General features: G+C 56.8%; 1 protein-coding gene across 1 annotated transcript; it reads right to left on the bottom strand.

The window, feature by feature from the left end:
* On the bottom strand, positions 1 to 20,535 carry EFHD2 (EF-hand domain family member D2). The gene is made up of 4 exons (XM_016954587.3): positions 20,123 to 20,535; positions 4,315 to 4,462; positions 3,049 to 3,183; positions 1 to 1,740 (listed from the first exon to the last, which is right to left on the bottom strand). Exons 1-4 carry the CDS (start codon positions 20,428 to 20,430, stop codon positions 1,609 to 1,611), a joined length of 723 nt encoding a protein of 240 aa, XP_016810076.1. The 5' UTR covers positions 20,431 to 20,535; the 3' UTR covers positions 1 to 1,608.
* Between the last annotated feature and the right edge of the window lie 5 nt (positions 20,536 to 20,540).

The following is a 20,540-nucleotide window of genomic DNA, read 5'->3' on the forward strand; positions in this document are numbered from 1 at the left end:
TAGAATTTTATCTTCTTTTAGTTAAAAAAAATAATCGTACCATGGAATGAAGAAGTAGCTTTTTTGGGGGGTGGGGTCGGGGAGAAGGGAAGGTGAGAAGGGGGGGGGGGAAAGCAAAAAGCCCAAAGAAAAAAACATTTTATATTCATCTGTATAAACATATCCGCTAAGGCAAATGCAATCCAGGTCCGAGGCTGCTGCGCTGGGCTCGGTGCCTCCTAATTTCTGCAGATTCTAAGGCCAAAAAATAAAACCTCTGCAAGTCTGCGTAGCTTCCAGGACTCCTGGGCATTTTACTAAAATAAAGAGTTATCGAGTTTAAAAAGCAGTGACGCCGTTATGACACACACTGAAAGTTGCATAACTGTGGCCTCGAGGGCCACTCACTTGTTTGGACTGAGTGATGGTCACAGTTTCACGACACAGCAACAGACACCACACACAGGCACACACATGTCAGCAAGCACGTGGGAAGCTGTGGCAGAACCCGGCCGGTGGCCTGGGCCTGACCACGGCCTGTCTGGTGCAGGGCACCAGGGTGTTAGGGTCCCCATGCTTCCTCAGGGGGTGGGCATGACAGGCAGGTCGCTGGTGACAAGGCAGTGGACGTCACTTGGGGAAGGATGGCGGGAGAGGGCTGGACAGGCCCCCGCTGCCCACCGCCTGGCGCATGCAAACACACTTAAAGCACTTCTCGGACGCTTCTCGGAGAATCAAGGTGAAGCGCTCGTCTCCTTCCCTAGGAAGGCGCCAATTCTTCCTCCCACCCCTCTCTCTCCAGAGCCCCCTGAGACCCTCAGGGTGTTCTGGCTGGGGGTGCTAAGCAGCGGTGTCTCCGACCCCCAGAGCCTTCCCTGCCCATGATCCCACGGCATGCCCGGCAGGGGGTGGGCCTGTGAGGTAGATTGGCACAGCTGCCCCCACACCCTGCCTGGCTGGGCCCCAGAGATCTGGGGTTCTCCAAGTCAGCATGGGGTGCTGGGGGCCTGGGTCCCTTCACCAGAACAGAAGCTCCCCACCCCCTCTCCCATTTCAGTAGATGGAAGACGCAGAGGAGGAAAAGGCCCTGGGGAGGGGTCCCCTCGTGCCTCCAATAAGCCCCTTGGGTCCCGCTCTGTGGGGGCAGCCCTGATTCTATCTCTTCTGCTGTCTCCCAGCCTGGGAAGGGGCTGGCAGGGGGCCCCAGGGGCGGTGCGGCCTGCTGGAGGAGGGCAGGGGTTCCCGGGTTGGGGGGACAGGGATGTGTGGAGGGCAGGCGGCAGGCACATGGGGCTGGGAGGGACCTAGGGCCAGGAGCTGGGCCTGGGGCAGTGCCAGAGCAGGCAGGGGGCAGTTAGGGGTGCAAGAGAGCCCAGGGATTGGCAGGGAGGGCCGGGCCGGGCCGGGCAGGGAGCCAGCGCCGGTGTGGTGGCCTCGTGCAGAGTGGAAGGGAGCGGGGAGGGGCCGGGCCACCTCCATAAGACCCCTGAACTTGCTCCATTCACAGATATTTTTAGGTTTTTAGTAGTGGTCCCGTCAGACACAGGCAAGGATTCAGGCTCGGCCTCCCATGCGCCACCCTCGCCCACCACACTGGGGCCGGAGCAGGGCGGTCGGCTGCAGCCCCCGCTACTTAAAGGTGGACTGCAGCTCCTTGAAGGCCGCTTTCCGCTGCTTCATCTCCTCCGCCTGCTTCTTCCTTTCCTCCTGCTCTGCCTTGATCTCCTCCTCGAAGCGGCTGGACACGTTGATGGCCTGGACCTGCGGGGGCATGGGGGTGAGGGGGTCAGGGCTGGATGGTGTATGTTGGGGGTTCTCTGTGCTACAGCTGCTTTTTCTTTTCTCTTTAATTTTTCTGAGACAAAGTCTCGCTCTGTCGCCCAGGCTGGAGTGCGATGGCGCAATCTTGGCTCACTGCAACCTCTGCCTTCCAGGTTCAAGCAATTCTCCTGCCTCAGCCTCTTGAGTAGCTGGGATTATGGGCGCCCTCCACCATGCCCGGCTAATTTTGGTGTTTTTAGTAGAGATGGGGTTTCACCATGTTGGCCATGTTGGCTGATCTCGAACTCCTGACCTCAGGTGATCCACCCGCCTCAGCCTCCCAAAGTGCTGGGATGACAGGTGTGAGCCACTGCGCCCGGCCTTATGACTGCTTTTCCTGGGGTCCCTTCTGGCTCAGGCTTCTGCTGAGTCCTACCCAGCAACACAAACAGCTTGACCTCACCAGCTCTGGCCCTGGGTCAGGCACTTCATTCACCTTCCTGAGCCTCAGTTTCCTCACTTAGAACCTGACACCCAATAACTCTGATCTTATGGAGTTGTTGAGGGGATTGAAAGAGAGAACGTATATTCTGTGGCTGCTGCAGAGCAAGGGCGCTCGAAGGGAGTCGCTCAAGCTGCTGCCATCCTGATCCTCTGCTTCCTGTCTGGGGAGCCCAGCGGCACACCCAGTTCCACTGATGAACCCTGAAAAGTTCCACCAATGCTCGGAAGCCCAGAGGGTGGTGGGGGGCAGTCTCTGGAAGGAATGTTCTTAGCAAGGAAAGAGAGAAACAAGGCGGGAGAGCTGGGGCCCCGGGTGGGCAGGACCCAGGAGCCACTAGATCACAGGTGTCTCCTCCATCTGAGAACCTGCTGAAAGGGGAGGGTGTCGTGCATGCAGGTGGTCTCTGAGCCCCCAGGCTTCCTCCTAGGCTGGGGCTGGTGGGATTGGTGTCTACCGGGGACCCTGGAGAGCCAGTGCTGTGTTTCTGGGCCTGCCCTCCTAAGGCCCAGTCCTCTGTGTTAGCAGCTCAGTGTGCCAGGGCCAGGGCACCTCAAGGTAATCCCTGTCCCCTTTTCAAGAGTACACCTCCCTCACCCACCCCCTTGGTGGCTGCCAAGGATCTCAGCCAGGAGTGGGAGGAGACAGAAGACAGAGCGTGTGGGCCTGGCCCAGCCTGGCAGGGAGTCAGCTCCCATCTCTGTCTGCAGCCTCAGCAGGGATGGGAAGGGGACTTATTAACTTCGCACCAACCCAGGGTCCCCTTGTCCTGGAGCGTGGGTCAGGGCACCCCTTGGGCTCCTCACCTTGGCCTCAAAGAAGCTCTTGGCCCCCTTGACACCCTCACTGGAGACGTCGATCTCAGAGAGGCGGGCCAGCACGCACAGCCCGCTGTCCTCCTGAAGCTCCCCGGCCGCCGCCTTGCGGAAGATCAGGAGGAACTGCAGTGGGGAGAGAGGCGCGCGGTGTCAGGAAGGGAGGGAAGGAGGGGAGCCGGAGTCCCTGGCCTCACCCAGGCCCCAGCCTCAGGCCTCCCCTGCAGAGAAGGACTGGGGGGCAGTGAGCTGGGTCTCGCCCCTTGCTGCTCCCGTGCTCCCCTTCACTGGGCCTCCGCCCATCTGTACAATGGGAGGTGATATGACTCATCTGCCACCCAGGATGCTGGCCTACTGCAGCCCTGCCCCGCCCACACCAGCTCCCGACGACACGGCCTCAGCCTACCTCTTACCTCTGTCCCCCGCTGTTGCCCAGTGAACCTACTCTGCGTTCCATGTATTGAGTCCTACAGGTGTCATGACACAATGAGGGAGCCTCCGAGACAGTAAAAGACACCCCAAGTCTCAGCGCCTGAACGTGTCGGAGGGATGGAACCCTGCTCTCGAACTCTAAGCTGTTACCCTGCACTGCCCACACCTCCCGCCCAGCCACTCGCACTCCCCCACCTGCCCCTGCCACCTCTCTTCTTCCCTGCATCCTTCATGCTTCCTGCCAGACCTCCTGGGCCCCAGTTGGGCCTGGAGTCCCCATACCTAACCCTGTGCTTCCTGGGGTCCATCCCTGTGCTTCCTGGGGTCCAGTATCATCGCTGTCTGGCTTGGGCCTCCATTTCCTTCCCTGCGAAACCGGCTTGCCCCTAGCTCCTGTCTCGGAGTGAGATCCTGGGCGTGAAGTCACCCAGTGCCGTGGCCCTCTTCCTCTGCATCACAGCCCTGATTTCCTTCTGTGGTGTCTCCTCCTCTACACTTCCAGGAACCTTCGAGCACAGGGCCTTTCTCTACCCCAGAGCCTGCACAGGGTCAAGTATACAGAAATCGCTCAATATATGCTCCCTATGTGAAGGAAGGGATGTCCCTCCCTCCTCTTCCTCCCTGAGAGGATCTCAGAACCCTCCCTGGTGCCTGCTCTAACAGGCCCTCTGAAGCCTCACTCAGCCAAGCAGCAGCTGCTCACAGCTGCTGTTCAATGGCAATGTCATTCATTCATTGACAAAGGGTGGGGGTTGGTCTCTCCCGGGCCACCAGGTCCTCAGGTGAAGCCCCTGGTAGGGGAGTGGGGCTGGGGGCCGGGCTTACCTCCCGGAAGCTCAGCTTGCTGTCAAAGTCCTCATCCACCTCCTTGATCATGTTTTTCAGGCCCAGGTGGGTCTGAGGGGCCCCAAGTTTCTCCATCATGAGTTTTAGCTCCATCAGGTCGATGAAGCCGTCCCGCCCGGCATCATACCTGCAGATGCAAAAAGAGAGGACATCTTGGCACTGGCTCAGTCAGAGGCCGCAGGCTTGAGTGCAAGGAGACTGGGGGATCAGAGGGCATCTCCTACCAACCATAAAATCCCGTCACTGTTGGAAGGGACCTCAGTCCAGGCAGAGGACCCATATGTGGCTCAGCTCCTGCTTGGTTACCTCTGATGACGGGGAACTCACCACAGGGCCTGGCAGCCTCCTGCATGTCGAATAGCGCTAACTTTTGGACAAGGCTGAGGCACAAGGAAGCTGAAATGACAGGCTCCGTGTGCTGAATGTGATGGCACAGACAGTGAGAAGGAATTCTCTGGGTTTTTTTTTTTTTGAGATGGAGTCTCGCTCTGTTGCCCAGGCTCGAGTGCAGTGGCTCAATCTCGGCTCGCTGCAGCCTCCGCCTCCCGGGTTCAAGCGATTCTCCTGCCTCAGCCTCTTGAGTAGCTGGGACTACAGGCATGCACCACCACACCCAGCTAATTTTTGTGTTTTTAGTAGAGACAGTGTTTCACCATGCTGGCCAGGCTGGTCTTGAACTCCTGACCTCAAGTGATCCACCCACCTCGGCCTCCCAAAGTACGGGGATTACAGGCATGAGCCACCGTGCCTGGCCGAGAAGGAATTCTCAATACCACGGCAGGGTGGATCAGGCTCTGAGCTGAGCACTCACTCACCACCTCCATGACCAGCTGGCTTACTGGCATCTCCACGGGCACTTGGAGGACATCTCACCCCGACCCTAGATGGCAGAACCTTACAGGCAAGGGCATGGTTTCTCAACCTCAGACCTTAAACAATCTGGACAGAACAAATCCTTGCCGTAGGGGCTGTCCTGTGCATTGTGGGATGTTTATAGTAGCATCCCTCCTGAGTTGTGACAGCTAAAAATGTCTCCCAGACATTGTCGAATGTCCCCAGCAGGATAAAAGCATTCTCCGCTGAGAAGCACTGGAATAGGGGATGTGACGTGGGTGTGGAAGGCGGCCTCTTTCCATGTGATAAATGACTCTTCTTACTCAGCACCCTCTGTACTGGGGGGTCTATTTCATGCCCCCCAGCTTGCCCTAGGTACTGGGAAGGAGGTTAAAAAGCACACAGTAGGTGCTCAAAAATGTGTAATGAAGAAATAAGACGTGAATAAATGAAGGGGTATCTAAGGCAGGGCCTCTGCCTTTGTCGAGGGCACAGAGCAGGACGGGGACAGGAGGCAGGGCCAGGTGGCAGGAGGCAGCCTGGGTGTGTTCAGGGAAGCGTGGTGCAGTGCCTGCCGGGAGTGGCGGAGATTGGCGGGGTGGTGGGGAAGCCGGGAACAAGCATTGGGCGATAAAGATGCCTCCCCTCTGCCCTGCACACTCAGGTTCTCTTTTTTTCTACCACCAACAACCTGGCAGAGACAGGGGTGGGGTTGGGGGCAAGTCCCTCTTGACTGGCTTCTGTGTAGTAAGAGTCTAGGTGGCCTTTCTGCCTGTTGCCTGGCTGGGAAGGCACCACTGGTTCCTGGAGCACACAGCCTGGTGAAAGAGGGCGAGGCGCTGTTTGCCCAGCTGGGCTCTCTTATCAACCAAACACCTGCCCTACTGGTCTCTGGGAACAGCGTAGGAGGAAGACAAGATGGGGGCTGGGGAGAGTGATCCCAGAGTTGGTAACATGGGTTTTTCTTTTTTCTTTTTTTTTTCTTTTTGAGACGGGGTGTTGCTCTGTTACCCAGGCGCGATCACAGCTTACTGCAGCCTCTACCTCCTGGGCTCAAGCGATCCTCCCGCCTCAGCCTCCCAAGTAGCTGGGACTGCAGGTGCATGCCACCATGACTGGCCAAGTTTTGTATTTTTTTGTAGAGACGGGGTGTCAATATGTTGCCCAGGCTGGTCTCAAACTCCTGGGCTCAAGCAATCCTCCTACATCAGCCTCCCAGAGTGCTGGAATTACAGGCGTGCACCACTTTGCCCAGCCAAAATGGGTTTTTCTGCACCTAAAGAAGCCTTGTGCAGTCCCCCAGGCCTTGAACTGGCTGGGTGACAGTGCTGGTGACAGCAGCGCAACACAGGTGGATGTGTTCCAGAACCCTATGTCCCGGGCGCTTGAGCTTCTGCATGAATATGTCTCATTTCTGCACCTTCTTCCGGGCTCCCCAGCTCCCTTCGCCTTCTCTAGTTAGGTGTACTTTGAACACCTAATAGCAACCAGGTACTGAGATCTGTCTTTATGCTGGGAACTGCTTACTTTACTTAATCCTCCTAATAACCTTATTTTATGACCAAGGCTCAGAGAGGTTAAGTGACCCACCCACAGTCACACAGCAGTAAGGAGGGAGCTGGGCTTCCAGACTTGATCTGCTGGGCTCATAAACTTGCACATTTGCTCTGTACCCAGCCCCTCCCCAACGTGTCCTGGGGCTGCTGCAGAACACAGACAGCTGCCTGGAGCACAAGGGGAGCATTTGTGCGAGGGGTATAAATAGTTCACGAGCCAGTGAGTCAGTGGTTGAAACTGACACAGCAAAGATGGGTCTTGGGAGCCCTGGAGGGAACACAGGGTCCTGCGGCCTTCTGCCCCACTGATGGATGAGGGTTGGGGTGGAGGTGGATGGGCCAGCAGCCCCTGTGGGCAGTGGCCACCTCTGTGACAGTAGAAGGTGTGGGACTCAGGGGGTCAGGCAGGCCAAAGCTGCTGTGGTCCAGCCTCCACCTGGAGCTGGAGGGGTTCTGGGGGGCACAGCGGAGGCCCCTCCTGCCATCTCTGGACCCTGTTTGCTGCCTGGTAGAGGGCTGGGCGGGCGCCACATGACCGTGGCGCTGTGCAGGGGCACCTGGTGAGGGACTCAGTCTTTCCTGAGCCAAGTCATGAGGACTCCCCTCCTCAGTGCCCCCGAGGAAAGCAAAGCCCTGCCACTTTCTGACCGTGGGCTCCCATGAAGGTCAGCGATGACAGTCAGGCTCTGGAGCCAAATTGCCTGGGCTCCTCAGCCACAAAATGCAGCATCTCTTTTTATTTATTTTTTTTTGAGACGGAGTCTCACTCTGTTGCCCAGGCTGGAGTGCAGTGGCGCCATCTCGGCTCACTGCAAGCTCTGCCTCCCGGGTTCACGCCATTCTCCTGCCTCAGCCTCCTGAGTAGCTGGGACTACAGGTGCCCGCCACCAGGCTCGGCTAATTTTTTGTATTTTTAGTAGAGATGGGGTTTCACCGTGTTAGCCAGGATGGTTTCGATCTCCTGACCTCATGATCTGTCCGCCTCGGCCTCCCAAAGTGCTGAGATTACAGGTGTGAGCCACCGCACCTGGCCAAAATGCAGCATCTCTTAAGCTGGGGTGCATGTGCCCCCCAGGAGACATCTGGCAATATCTAGAGATGTTTTTGGTTGTCATACCTGGGGCGGCGGGGGTGGGGGGGATGCCAGTGGCATCTGGTGGGTGGAGGCCAGGGAAGCTCCTATAGCGCATAGGGTGGCCCCACCGCAAAGAATGACCTGGCCAGCTGGGCACGGTGGCTCACGCCTATAATCCCAGCACTTTGGGAGGCTGAGGCGGGCAGATCATGAGGTCAGGAGATCAAGACCATCCTGGCCAACATGGTGAAACCCTGTCTCTATTAAAAATACACAAATTAGCCGGGCATGGTGGCAGGCACCTGTAATCCCTGCTACTTGGGAGGCTGAGGCAGGAGAATCACTTAAACACAGGAGGTGGAGGTTGCAATGAGCTGAGATGGCACCACTGCACTCCAGCCTGGGCGACAAAGCAAGACTCTGTCTCAAAAAAAAAAAAAAAAAAAATGTAATGAGCTGGCCCCAAGTGCCAGTGGTGCTGAGGCTGAGAACCCTGCTGCAATGGGGCCTCTCTCATGGGCCACTGTGAGGAACGACTGAGCCCATCCCTGTCAAGCACTCAGCACAGCTCCCAGCGCACAGAGCTAGCTGCATAAATGGCAGTCGCCGCCGTGAAAACAAGATTGAATCACCTTCACTAAACTCCCAACGCACCAGCACTTTCTCTTTACAACCCCTGTGCTCAGCAATCCTCCAGGTCCGGATTAGGTCAGGAGGGCTGTTGGTGAGGCCACAGGTCCCATAACCAGCAGGTCAGGGGTTCACGCCCCAGCCCCTGGGTCCCACGTGTCTCTCCCTGAGCCCCAGCTTTATTTATTGCTCAAGTGCATGGGTTTCTTCTGCAGCCAGGGGCAGCTCAGTTTCAGAGGAAGTGCAGATAAAGTGTCCAAACTTGGATGGAAACGTGGGCTGTGGATACCTCTGTCTTTGGTAGCTCCCAGGCCTGGCTGGGCCGTGGCTCAAACCACGATTTGAACGGCTGCCTCTATCAATCAAAGGCCAATCAATTACTGGGGCTGGGCTCCATCCAGGGCAGGCTCTGGCCCCCAGGGGGACAATATAGGGGCTGGCTGTGGTGCCAAAGAGTCCATCACCGAGAGGAGGTGACGGGGGCTGTGAGAGGCCAGGTGCTGGGGTGGGCGGTGAAGCCCCCAGAGGTAGCCGTGGAGGAGGCCATTCCCAAGAGACTCCTGGAGAGTGGCCATCTGCCCTGTGCCCTGGGCTCTGATGTGGTCTAGTGCAGGGGATCAGCCAGGTTCCAGGGTCAACCTGATTGAAGATGGCCTTGAGGGTTTGTGGTTACATCAACTCTGCTGAGACTGACCTGGGTCCAAACCCCAGCTCTGCCACCTGCTGGCAGAGTAACCCTGGTCAAGTCACCTAACCCCACAGACCTCAATTTCCTCATCTACATCATGGAGATCAAAGAACTCATCTCAGGATGGAGGCAAGGATTAAAAGAGATGATACAAGCAGACTCTTGGCACAGAGCCTGGTCCACAGGAAGCACTTCATACATGCCTACTATGATACTAAAAACCAGTTATTATTATTCCTAACATCTACCCTTAAGATTATTAAAGAGTAAATGAGGCTGGACGTGGTGGCTCATGTCCATAATGCCAGCACTTTGGGAGGCTGAGGATCACTTGAGCCCAGGAGTTTGAGACCAGCTTGGGCAAGATAGGGAGACCACATCTCTATAAAAAAATAAAGGGCCAGGTGCAGTGGCTCATGCCTGTAATCCCAGCACTTTGGGAGGCTGAGGCAGGCGGATCACGAGGTCAGGAGTTCGAGACCAGCCTGACCAACATGGTAAAACTCCATCTCTACTAAAAGTGTAGAAATTAGCCAGGCATGGTGGCATGCACCTGTAATTCCAGCTACTCAGGAAGCTGAGTCAGGAGAATTGCTTGAACCCAGGAGACGGAGGTTGCAGTGAGCTGAGATCATGCCACTGCACTCCAGCCTGGGCGACAAAGTGAGACACTGTCTCAAAAAATAAATAAATAAAATTAGCTGGGCGTGGTGGTGTATGCCTCTGGTCCCAGCTACTAGGGAGGCTGTGGTGGGAGGATCACTTTAGCCCGGGAGGTTGAGGCTGCAGTGAGCCCTGATCGAGCCACTGCTCTTCAGCCTGGGCAACAGAGTGAGACCTTGTTTAAAAGACAAACAAACACAAAAAAGAGAATGAAAATGAGCTGACAGATATAAAATGCCTGGCACATAGTGAGTCCTTCAAACCTGTTAATTTCATCATCATCGTAATAGTAGTTGTTACATTGAGAAGTTTGTGTGTGTCACATATGCACATCATATACTTCACATATACAATATAAAAAGGGTGATGATATTAGAAATAATGATAAAAAACACACTGGCTTCTGCCACAGGCTCCAGTCCTGACTGGTGGTACAGGGTTGGGAGGCAGGGCTTGTGGTGGCTTGGCCTGGAGGCAGGGGTGGACATGATGACCCAGGGGATCCCTCCAGCATGACCTCTCCTCTAAAGGCCCACTTTTCCCCTACTAGGCCCGACGCAAAGCCCCAGCATCTCTGGGAGGTGGGAAGACAGAAGACCGCTGGACAGAGCCCTTGAACAGGGAGAGAGGAGCCTCAGGGAGCGAGGAACCTTCCCTCGGGGTTGGAGAAAAGTGAGGAAGGGGCTACTCTCATGGTGCCAATGTGTGTGTGGGACAACTGGCAGCACAGGAGAGAACGAGGTTCCACGATGGCTGGAAACAGGCATCTCCTGGGCTAGAGGGCCTCTCACCCACCAGCCCTTCTGCCTGAGCTGGAACTGAGGTTGCAGCTGGCTTAGAGGATCCAGAAAAAGAGAGATCAGCCCGCAAGATCCACCCAGATAGCCTGGTCTACCCGTTTTACATTATGTAGGGAAACTGGGGCCCAGAGTGGGCAGTGACTGGCCCAGGGTCACACAGCCGGCAGACTGCAGGATTCCAACAGCTGGAAGTTTTTCTCCTCCCTGGCCCCCTCTCTTTTTCCTGGTCCCACGGAGGGTCCCACATTCTCAAGCTTGCAGGGCCAGTGGAGGCTGGACTGAGAGCCCAGCTTGGTGCCTGTTTGGGAAGGCCAATGCCATTCGGCAGTACTGGCAGAAAATGCCCAGCCTGGGAGCTCAGCACTTTTCTCCAGCACCGGAGGGAGGCTGCGGGGCCTGGCACCGTGCCCGCATTCCTATCTGCCTCCCCTTGAATAGTTCTCGCCAGGGAGGGCTCGGCAGCTAGCTGCACCCTGGATGCTGGGGACAAAATCCCCATCCATCCCCCTCTTGAAAGCGGAGCAGCCAGTTACCCCCCAGGGACGACCCTTTCCCTTTGGGGTGAGCATGGTCCCCAGCTGGTTGCTTCCCTGCCCCTGCCCCTCTCCCCAGTTCTGATAACTAGGGAGTCACAGGGGTAGGCAGTGGAGGCGTCAACCATGCACAGTGCAGATGTCCCAGCCTTGCACCCAGGTGAGCCCCACGTCATAATCTATCATCATTCCTGGCTACTCTGCTGAGCACTTGCTATGTGCCAGGCACGATGCCAGGTGTTTTGCATCAGATTCTCACAAGAAGCCTATGAAGCGGCATGAACATGAACCGACAAGGAGACTGAGGCTCAGAGGGGAAGTGACTTGGCCCAGGTCATAGGTGACAAGGGTGTCGCTGGGCTCTGAACCAGGCCTGATCAAACACATGCACTCTTAACGACTATGCTATGCCCTGATGCCTATCGGGACACAGCAGAGAACTTCGGGGTTGGAAGGGATATTGGAGGCCATCTTATTCAGTCGTTCCTGAAAATCAGATTCCTGATGCAGTTCGTTGTTTAGTGCCTTGAATACCTCTGAGGACAGGAAGCTCATTGCTTACTTAAGTGGGGGCCTATCTTGGCTTTGGAACTATTAGAAAGTTGCGGCCGGGCACGGTGGCTCACGCTTGTAATCCCAGCACTTTGGGAGGCCAAGGCGGGCGGATCACAAGGTCAGGAGATTGAGACCATCCTGGCTAACACGGTGAAACCCCGTCTCTACTAAAAATACAAAAAATTAGCTGGGTGTGGTGGGCGCCTGTAGTCCCAGCTACTCGGGAGGCTGAGGCAGGAGAATAGCGTGAACCCGGGAGGCGGAGCTTGCAGTGAGCCGAGATCGCGCCACTGCACTCCAGCCTGGGTGACAGAGCGAGACTCCATCTCAAAAAAAAAAAAAAAAAAAAAGTTGCTCCTCGACCAGGTGCAGTGGCTCACGCCTGTAATCTCAGCACTTTGGGAGGCCGAGGCGGGCAGATCACTTGAGGCCAGGAGTTCGAGACCAGCTTGGCCAACATGGTGAAACCCTGTCTCTACTAAGAATACAAAAATTAACTGGGTGTGGTGGTGCATGCCTGTAATCCCAGCTACTAGGGAGGCTGAGGCAGAAGAATTGTTTGAACCCGGGAAGCGGAGGCTGCAGTGAGCCAAGATTGTGCCACTGCACTCCAGCCTGGGTGACAGAGCAAGACTCTGTCTCAAAAAAAAAAAAAAAAAAAAAAAAAGAAAAAGAAAGAAAGTTGCTCCTCGTGCAGGTGCCCCCAAGCTGCACTGCACAGTCTGATGGCAGAAGGAAGCAGAGTCATTGCAAAAACTGCACACGGGAAGGTGGGAGCACAGGGACTCCAATTCTGTCTCTCCTGACTCCCATCCCAGGCTTTACTGATGGCCGCTCTGGGCGTGCAGGTCCCAGGAGAACAGACAATTGGACGGGGTGGGTGTTGGGTATGGGCTCAGGAGCCCTCAGGCCCCCCTGGCTTCCCCAGTTCCTGCATGTCCCCACCCCCAGACTGCCTGACTCATATAGGGAAAGCCCAGCGCTCACCACTTCCTCTAGTCCTATCTGGGAATCTCACACTTGATCTCTTGCCCTAGTTCAGCTAAGTGGGGTATGGGGTTGGGGGAGAAAGAGAGAGAGAGACGGAGAGATAGAGAGCACATAAGTGTGGCGCTTGGGGCTCCCCCACGGAGGATAAAGAGGGAGACTCCAAGCAATTTGCTGGGGGGCTGTCAGGGCTCAAAGGCATCCTAACCTGGAGTTCAACAACCTCACACTGCACCCGCGGCACTCCCTGCCGGCCACCCCCTTTCACTTCTTGCTCTTCATAGTCATTATTGTTATGATAGTGATTATAAAGAATATTTATTGAATGCCTAATATTAACATAACCCAGTGTTTATAACGTAACTTAATCTTTACTCCATACATCTTATCCTCTTACAGCTCAGACAAAGTCACCCACCTAAGGATAACCTTAGGTCAACCTCAGGAAGTGGTGGGGAGACGGCTGTGTGGGGGCCTGAGCCGCAGCTTAGCGCTTCTTAAACGTCAGTGTGCACACCTGGTGAAGCTGGTTACAGTGCGGATTATGGGCTGGGCGTGGTGGCTCATGCCTGTAATCCCTGCACTTTGGGAGGATGAGGTGGGAGGGTGGCTTGGGCCCAGGAGTTTGAGACCAGTCTGAGCAACATAATGAGACCCCATCTCTACAAAAATAAAAAAAAATTAGCTGGATGTGGTGGCATGTGCCTGTAGTCCCAGCTACTCAGGAGGCTGAGGTGGGAGGATCACTTAAGCCCAGGAAGTTGAGGCTGCAGTGAGCTATGATCGTACCACTGCACTCGGTCTGAGTGACAGAGCAAGACTCTGTCTCTTAAAAAAAAAAAAAAAAAAATGCAGATTACAGTCTGGTAAATCTGGGGTGGAATCTGAGCATCTGCATTTCTAACATACTCCCGGGCGGTGAAGCTGCTGGTGTTCGGGCCACTGTAAGGGTTCAGAGGACTTGGAGCCAGGGAGGCCCAGGTTCAATTCCTATTCTGCCCCTCACTGGCTATGTGACTTTGGACAAGTCACGTAACCCTTCTGAAAGTCCAGCCTCCTTAACTGTGAAATGGGCGAGGATAATGTTGCAGGATAAGAAAGGACTGAACGGGAGGCAAAGCATCTGGTTTGAAGTGTCTGTGGCTCAGGACTCCCTGGGCGGCCCGGCTCCCACCTGGCCACACCTTTCTGGCACTGACCCCTGCCTCTCTGCTGTCCTTGAAAAGCGGAAGTCAGCCAAGGAGAAGGTTGCCCGGCAGTAAGGGGAACTCAGCTGCTCCAGGGTGTGGGGACCTTCCCTGCTGAGGCTGCAAAGTGACTGCCTCTGCTGGCAGGGCTGGCCTTGCAGAAAGGACCTCTGACATCCCCTGAGGCAGCAAGGCCTTCTGTCCTGGAGCCTAGATTCTCACAGTGGAAGCCAGTCCAAGCCACCAGGCCTTGGACCCAGGTAGCATGGAGGAGAGCGAGGAGGCCGGAGAAGGCAGGAAGGGTGGACCAAAGAGGAACCAAAAGTCCTGGGCCGGGGGTGTGGGGAAGGAGAGGTGACTCAGAGGCTGATGCATAGCGGAAGTGGGAGGAACGGAGTAAGGACCAAGGCCAGGAAATCCTTCCTCCCCAGGGGTGCAGGGCATTCTCTCCACCCACTGACCTTAAGCTGCAGGTGAAGGACCCAACCTCTCCACCTCTCTAAGGCTCTCGGAGGCTCCCCCAAGCCCCAGCCACAAACACGGCTTCACTTGGCCTCCAGGGGCTCCTTGCAGGAGGATCTGGTTCTAATCCTGTCACTGCCACTTAATATAATCTTAGACAAGTGACAATCGCCTTGAGCCTCAGTCTCCTCATCTGTCAAATGGGGATAAAAATGATAGTATCAGGCTGGGAGCGGTGGCTCTCGTCTGTAATCCCAGCACTTTGGGAGGCTGAGGCGGGCAGATCACTTGAGGTCAGAAGTTCGAGACCAGCCTGGCCAACATGGTGAAATCCCGTCTCTACTCAAAAATACAAAAATTAGCCAGGCATGGTGGTGTGTGCTTGTAGTCCCAGCTACTTGGGAGGCTGAAGCAGGAGAATCACTTGAACCCAGGAGACGAAGGCTGCAGTGAGCCAAGATCATGCCACTGTACTTCAGCCTTGGTGGCAGAGCGAGACTCCATCTCAAAAAAAAAAAAAAAAGGAAAACAAAGACAGTATCAATCTCATTGTGCTGGTGTGAGAATTCAATTCAGTTCTCTAAATAATATGCATAGGCTCCTCCAGGAATGGCTAGAACTAGTGGCTCTGTTTAACAAGGAGGGGGCACAGAGGCAGGGGGCTGGCTACAAAGAGAACATCAGCATGGTGTCATTCATGAGAGCTTTCGGTCCTCATGGCAGAAATAAAGAAAAAAACCTTCCATTGCTAGCCTTGTGGGTGCAATCCTCTCTATCCCTAAACCTCTATACATGTTTGTTCTATATAAGGCTGTAAGCCTCTTGAGGGCAGGAACTTGATTCATTTAATTCTCTGGATCTTGTAGCGCAAAAACTTAATAAAATATCTGTTGGAAGAATGATCACATACGAGAACCTTGTATTTTTCAAAAACATCATCTATCATGCAAACAGCCCAGACACCATGATGGGCTCGTCACAAAGACTCAGGGTGTTTTTATACCTAATCTTCAGAACTTTACCAGGTAGGTTCTTGAGCCCCAGGGGAAACTGAGGCTCAGAGATGCTGAGTCCCTTGCCTGGAGCAACCCAGCTGGGTGGTGGCAGACGGGAATCCCCATTGTGCACCCTCCAGAGCTGTTGTTTGCTCTCCCCTTTTTTGTGCCACCTGCCTTCCCTGTAACTAGGTGATAATGAATTCATTTCTCCCTTTTTGTTATTTATCAAAGCCATATGTAGCTGTCAATCAGAGTGGCTGTTCAGCAGGAGAGAAGGAGGGCTCTAACCCTGCGTCCTGTCACTAGGGCCCAAAGCAAAGGGTTGTCGACAACCTGGCAGACCTGGAAGCTCTGCTGGTGGTTAAGTGGAGGCAGCCAGTGGGCACTGTGGAGCTGCCTCTGAGCCAGCCGCAATGACCACTGCCAGGGCCCTATGAGGGGCCCAGGAGAGGGTGTATGCTGAGCTGGGGATGGCGGTGACAGTCATTTAGTAACGACTTGCTCTGTGCCAAGCACTGGGCTAAGCGCCGTACAACAACCCTGTGACGTGGGTCCCCCTGTCCCCGCTGTTCCAGCGTGAGGAACAGAAGCTCAGAAGGGCTCCACAGCCCACAGCTGTATTCAAACCCAGGGCTGCAGACTCCAGAGGCCCTGCTGACTGCGTCCAGGAAGGGCTCCTGGGAGAGGTGTGTCCCCTGGAGGTGGAGGTGTGGAGAGGAGGGCGGGAGGCTTCCAGAGCTTGTGCAGGGAAGAGCTGGCCAGAAGGAAAGGAAAGCCTGCCTCTCTGACGCAAGGTGTCCTGAGATGAAGTGGCTGGGGATGACAGTGGGGACAGGGCCTGCAAGGCTGTGCTAGGCGGGAGACAGGGATCTAGGGCATCGTCCTCAGATTCCACGGCAGGTTCAGAATTACACGGCTGCCTACCTTTCCAGCAGGTCTCAACTTACAAAACCCTCCAGAGCCCCCGCTAGGCTGTTGTCAGCCCAGGAGTGGGCACTCCCGAGGCTCTCCAGGGCCATTCTCTTTGCCTCTCTGACAGGAGGGTTCCAGAGCCAGCCCTGGAGGAGCAAAGAGAGGGAGGGAGCAGCTGGGGGATCAGAGATGCTGGACGTAGCCTGAGGCCGCACGGAGACGGGGATGGAGAGTCCTGGCTGCGAGGGCCAGGGAGACGCAGAGCCTCCTTGTGCCTGGCACTGGCCCAGAACTCTAAGTGTGTCATGTCCTCTGAGCCCCACCCTGAGACACCGGGACCACTCTCCTCATCATACAAGGTTTCAGCCTCACTGAGAACCTCTCCGTAACCCCGAGCAAGTCACCGCCACATCTTTCTGGGTCTCGGTTCCCTCTTCTGTCAAATGGGGAGAGGGGTTGGAGTCAACCCTCCAGGTCTCTCTCAGGAGGAACCTGAATGACTCTAGGTGTGAGACCAGTGATGGCTGACAGTCTGTCTATCTTCCCCCGTCCCCTCTCTTCCCCCTCGATCTCCAGCCTCAGGAAGTACCTGCTGAATCAACACGGAGGGGTGGACCAGAAGGCCCTGGAAGGCAGTTCCAATATCCAGAAGGGCTCAGGACCCCTCAGACATACGCAGGTCAGGGCTGAAGGACCTTTGGGGGTCATGAGGGATAGCCTGCCCCTTTTACAGGTAGGTAGACTGAGGCCCAGGGAGGACAAGCAGACTAGGATGGAAGCCCAGGTTCCTCGCTCCTGGCCCCCAAGGAAAGGCCGGCTCCCATTCTCCTGCTGACCTCATGGTCTCCTGCCTCCTGCTCTGGTGACTGGCTTCCCAGGAGGGCAGGCTCCCCTCCTCCCTGCCCTCTGCTCTCCCCAGAGCCCTGGCTCTGATGCCCTGGCTTTGATCCTAGGACCCTGCTTGGACCCAGGAGGCTGCAGCCCCACTCGGACAGCGGAAGCAGAACGGGGGTTTGTCTTCCACGAGAGCCCGTCTGTTGGCGGCGGGGTTGGGCTCGGTTGGCACAGTGAAGCGTTGTTTCCTTGAATACACAATCTGCAGCTTTCCACCCTCACCCGGGCCCTGGCAGGCAGCACTTGCTTCCCTAGAGGTCCAGCTTCCTGGCCCCTGCCTGCCCCATCAGCCCTCCTAAAACCCTGGCAAGAAGTGCAGGTGCCAAGGGGTAGCTTGGAGGGGTCCAGCTCCCCTCAGTCTCCCTCAGAGTACCTCTCATCAAACTAGACCAGAAACAGCCTATGTTAAAAAAAAGTGAGTTTGCTGCGCAAATGAAGCTTCCAGACTGTTCCCTCAGCTGCATGCCACTTCCAACCACACTGCATCCTCCCAAGTCCCGCTCATTTGAAGTGTCTGGGTTCTCCCAGAACAGCTCCATCTTTGTTTTGGTGGCCAGTGGCAGGGAAGCTGTGGAAGCCCAGGAGAAGGCAGGCTCTGGGGGAAAGGAGAGACGGGGGCTGGGGTTGGGGACATGAATGGACAATCCGCCACGAACACGGAAGCGGGTGTTGGAGAAGGTTTTCCAACATGAAAGCAGATGTCTGTGATGGGAAACCCGGAAGGGGAAGAACCCGGGATTTGGAGTCACAGACCTGGGTTTCAGTCCTGGCTCTATCATTTTCTAGCTGTGTGGTCTTGGCAAGTTATTTAACACTCCTTGTCTGCACAAAGGTGACGAAGAGCTCTGTGTCACGGGGCTGTTTGAGGGACCTGGTGAGCGCCTCAGCACTATCAGCACAGGGATCTCCGTGGTGTCTGAATCAGCTCTGCACTGCCCGATGGGGGCAGTGACAGACAGTGATCCATACCCACCCCTGTGTCTGCAGTGACAGTGATCCATACCCACCCCTGCGTCTGCAGTGACTGACAGACAGTGATCCATACCCACCCCTGCGTCTGCCCACCCAGGAGCATTCACGTTACTCTTCCAGGAATCCTGGAAATCCTGCTCTCCCAATCTCGCCAGTCTTCCGCTGGGAAGAAACTTTAGAAGAACTCCAACCAAACACCGTGGAGCCAAGGACGTGGGCGCCCTGGGACTTTCTTGAAGAGGTTCAGGGCCCTGGGACTTTCTCAAAGAGGTTCAGAGGGGCCGGGGGTCAAGGACTTGATTTTCCCCCAGAAGGACCTTGGGAAAGTATGGGACTCCTCAGCCACCCGCAACTGGGAACCAGAAATCATTCCCCCTGCCTTGGGGCCAAATGCAGAAGCTGCTGCAAGCTGTGGTGAGTAGGGTCAGAGCCTTTCTCAAACAGTGCGGTTGCAAAACGCCCCTTCCTGGGCTTCCGGCTTGATGTTGGGGCACTGACAGCTGCATGTGGCTGAGGCTGACACCCCTGGTCTGCCCCCACCTCCTGCCCAGCCAAGCGGGAGCCGGCCTTGCCGCATCCCTCCCTCAGCCCTGGGCTGCCTGTGCCAGGTGGGGCTAGACCTCCTGGCTCACCCCCAAGACTCAGCCTCAGGCCAGTTCTATCCCCTTCCAGAACCACTCCAGACCAGCACCCAGATCGTGGAACGAGGCTGTTCCCTCTCCAGGAGCCAGGGGCAGGGGGACAGGGAACAGGAGGTGGGGAAAGGTACCAAAGGGAGGGGCACTGGCACCTTCCCCATCCCCTGGGCACACACATGGCTGGGAGAGAGTGGCTGTGCATCTTAGACCCAACAGAGTGGGACCCAGGGATGGGCCGGAGGGAGCCGGGCCCTCTCTCTCTAGCCCCTCCACAGAGACATTAAGATTGTTTTTGTGGGGGGACAGGGGGATGAGCCCACACGCCTGGGGGTGCCCATCCACCCTGGTGAGGGCACAGAGTGTGGATCTGATGGAATAAAGGGTAGGGGTGGGGGTAACAGGGCAAGTCACATAGGAAGGGGCCCCTTTTGACCAGGGTGGGTGTGGGACATGGGGGGTCCCTGTGGGGAGGGAAGGGGATATACGGAGTGGGAAGGAGAGATGGGGGGCCTTGCGACAGAAGCAGGGGAGCGGTGACTGCAAGCTGCTGGGTGCAGGGGGGTGGGGCGGGCAGGAGCGGGAGGGAGGCCTTCCAAACCCGGAGGGGACTCGGCCCACAGGGACGACTGGAGTGAGGTTTACACCAGAGGGGCAACAGGGGCCGAGGGGTCCCTTCCTAAGGAGACCACTTGTGAGTGAAGGATTTGGGTCCTGGCTAAATGAGTGGGTGGGGATGGAAAGGGCAAGTCTTTGCCCCCAGTTTGCTGGTAGACGCTAAGTAACTGGAGAGGAAGTTGGGGGGATCCCTGCCCAGAACCCACCTTGAGGGAGACCTGAGATCGCAGAGGAAATGAAAAGACCTTAAGGGAGGGAATGTGGTTGGCATGTGGTGTCGAGGGGCACTGGGATGGGTGTCTTTGGCCAGCGTGTGTTGGGGTGGGGGTGGGGAACGCGAGTAGCTGGGATCGGGGAAGGAAGGCCGCTGGGTCCTCAGCCTCGGTGTGTGCGGTGTGGGGTGGTGGAGAAGCCCCACTAACAGCGCGGAGGGCCCGGGACCCACACGTGTGGTGGTGGGGGTGGGGCTCGCGGGGCCTGGCGATTATCTGGAAGGAAGCTTGGGGTCCCCCACTCTGTGGACGCATCTATGGTGTACCGGAGGCAGCACAAATACGAGTCGCCGCCGCGTGCCAGGGGCCGGGGGTCCCCCAGACTAACGTGCGCGGTGAGATGCCGGGTCTCGATCTGGAAGGGGCCGCGGGGTCCCCAACCCCGGTGCGTCTGGGTTCGGGGAAGCTTGGCTGACGGCAGGGTCCCGGGGCGGAGCGGGATCCGGGGATCGGGGGGTTCGGGGCCCGAGACCGGGTCGCGGGGCGGGCGGGGGCCCGGGTCGCGCGGGCACTTACTGCTTGAACATCTTCTCCATGTCCTTGATCTGCTTCCTGGAGAACTCCTTGAACTCGGTGTAGGGGTTGAAGACGCGGCGGCTGGGCGACTGGGGCTCGCCGATGCCCTGGTTGAGGTCTGCGCGCCGCAGCAGCTTGGCGCTCAGCTCGCAGTCCGCGCTGCCCAGCGCCTCGGCCGCCTCGTCGGGTGCCCCCGCCGCCGCCGCCGCTGCCCCGTTCAGCCCGGGCTGCTCCGGGGTCTCGCCGCCGCCCTCGCCCTCCATCTGCAGCCGCCGGCTCAGCTTGGTGGCCAGCTCGTCCGTGGCCATGGTGGCCCGCGCGGCACTCGCCTTGGCCGGGCCCCTGCTCTCAGCGCAGCGCCGCCGGCCGCGCTCTTCCTCTTCCTGACACTCCCCGGGCCAGGCACCGCCCCCGAAGG

The sequence above is a fragment of the Pan troglodytes genome, chromosome 1 (assembly GCF_028858775.2).
Source record: "Pan troglodytes isolate AG18354 chromosome 1, NHGRI_mPanTro3-v2.0_pri, whole genome shotgun sequence".
Taxonomy (NCBI): Eukaryota; Metazoa; Chordata; class Mammalia; order Primates; family Hominidae; genus Pan; species Pan troglodytes.

Excerpts from the sequence above, each read along its gene's own strand:
- EFHD2 (XM_016954587.3), bottom strand. The coding sequence starts at position 20,430 with ATGGCCACGGACGAGCTGGCCACCAAGCTGAGCCGGCGGCTGCAGATG. Across the intron at positions 4,463-20,122 it reads ATGGAGAAGATGTTCAAGCA|GTATGATGCCGGGCGGGACG; the intron begins GTAAGTGCCCGC and ends TTGCATCTGCAG. Across the intron at positions 3,184-4,314 it reads GCAAGCTGAGCTTCCGGGAG|TTCCTCCTGATCTTCCGCAA; the intron begins GTAAGCCCGGCC and ends TCCCCACTGCAG.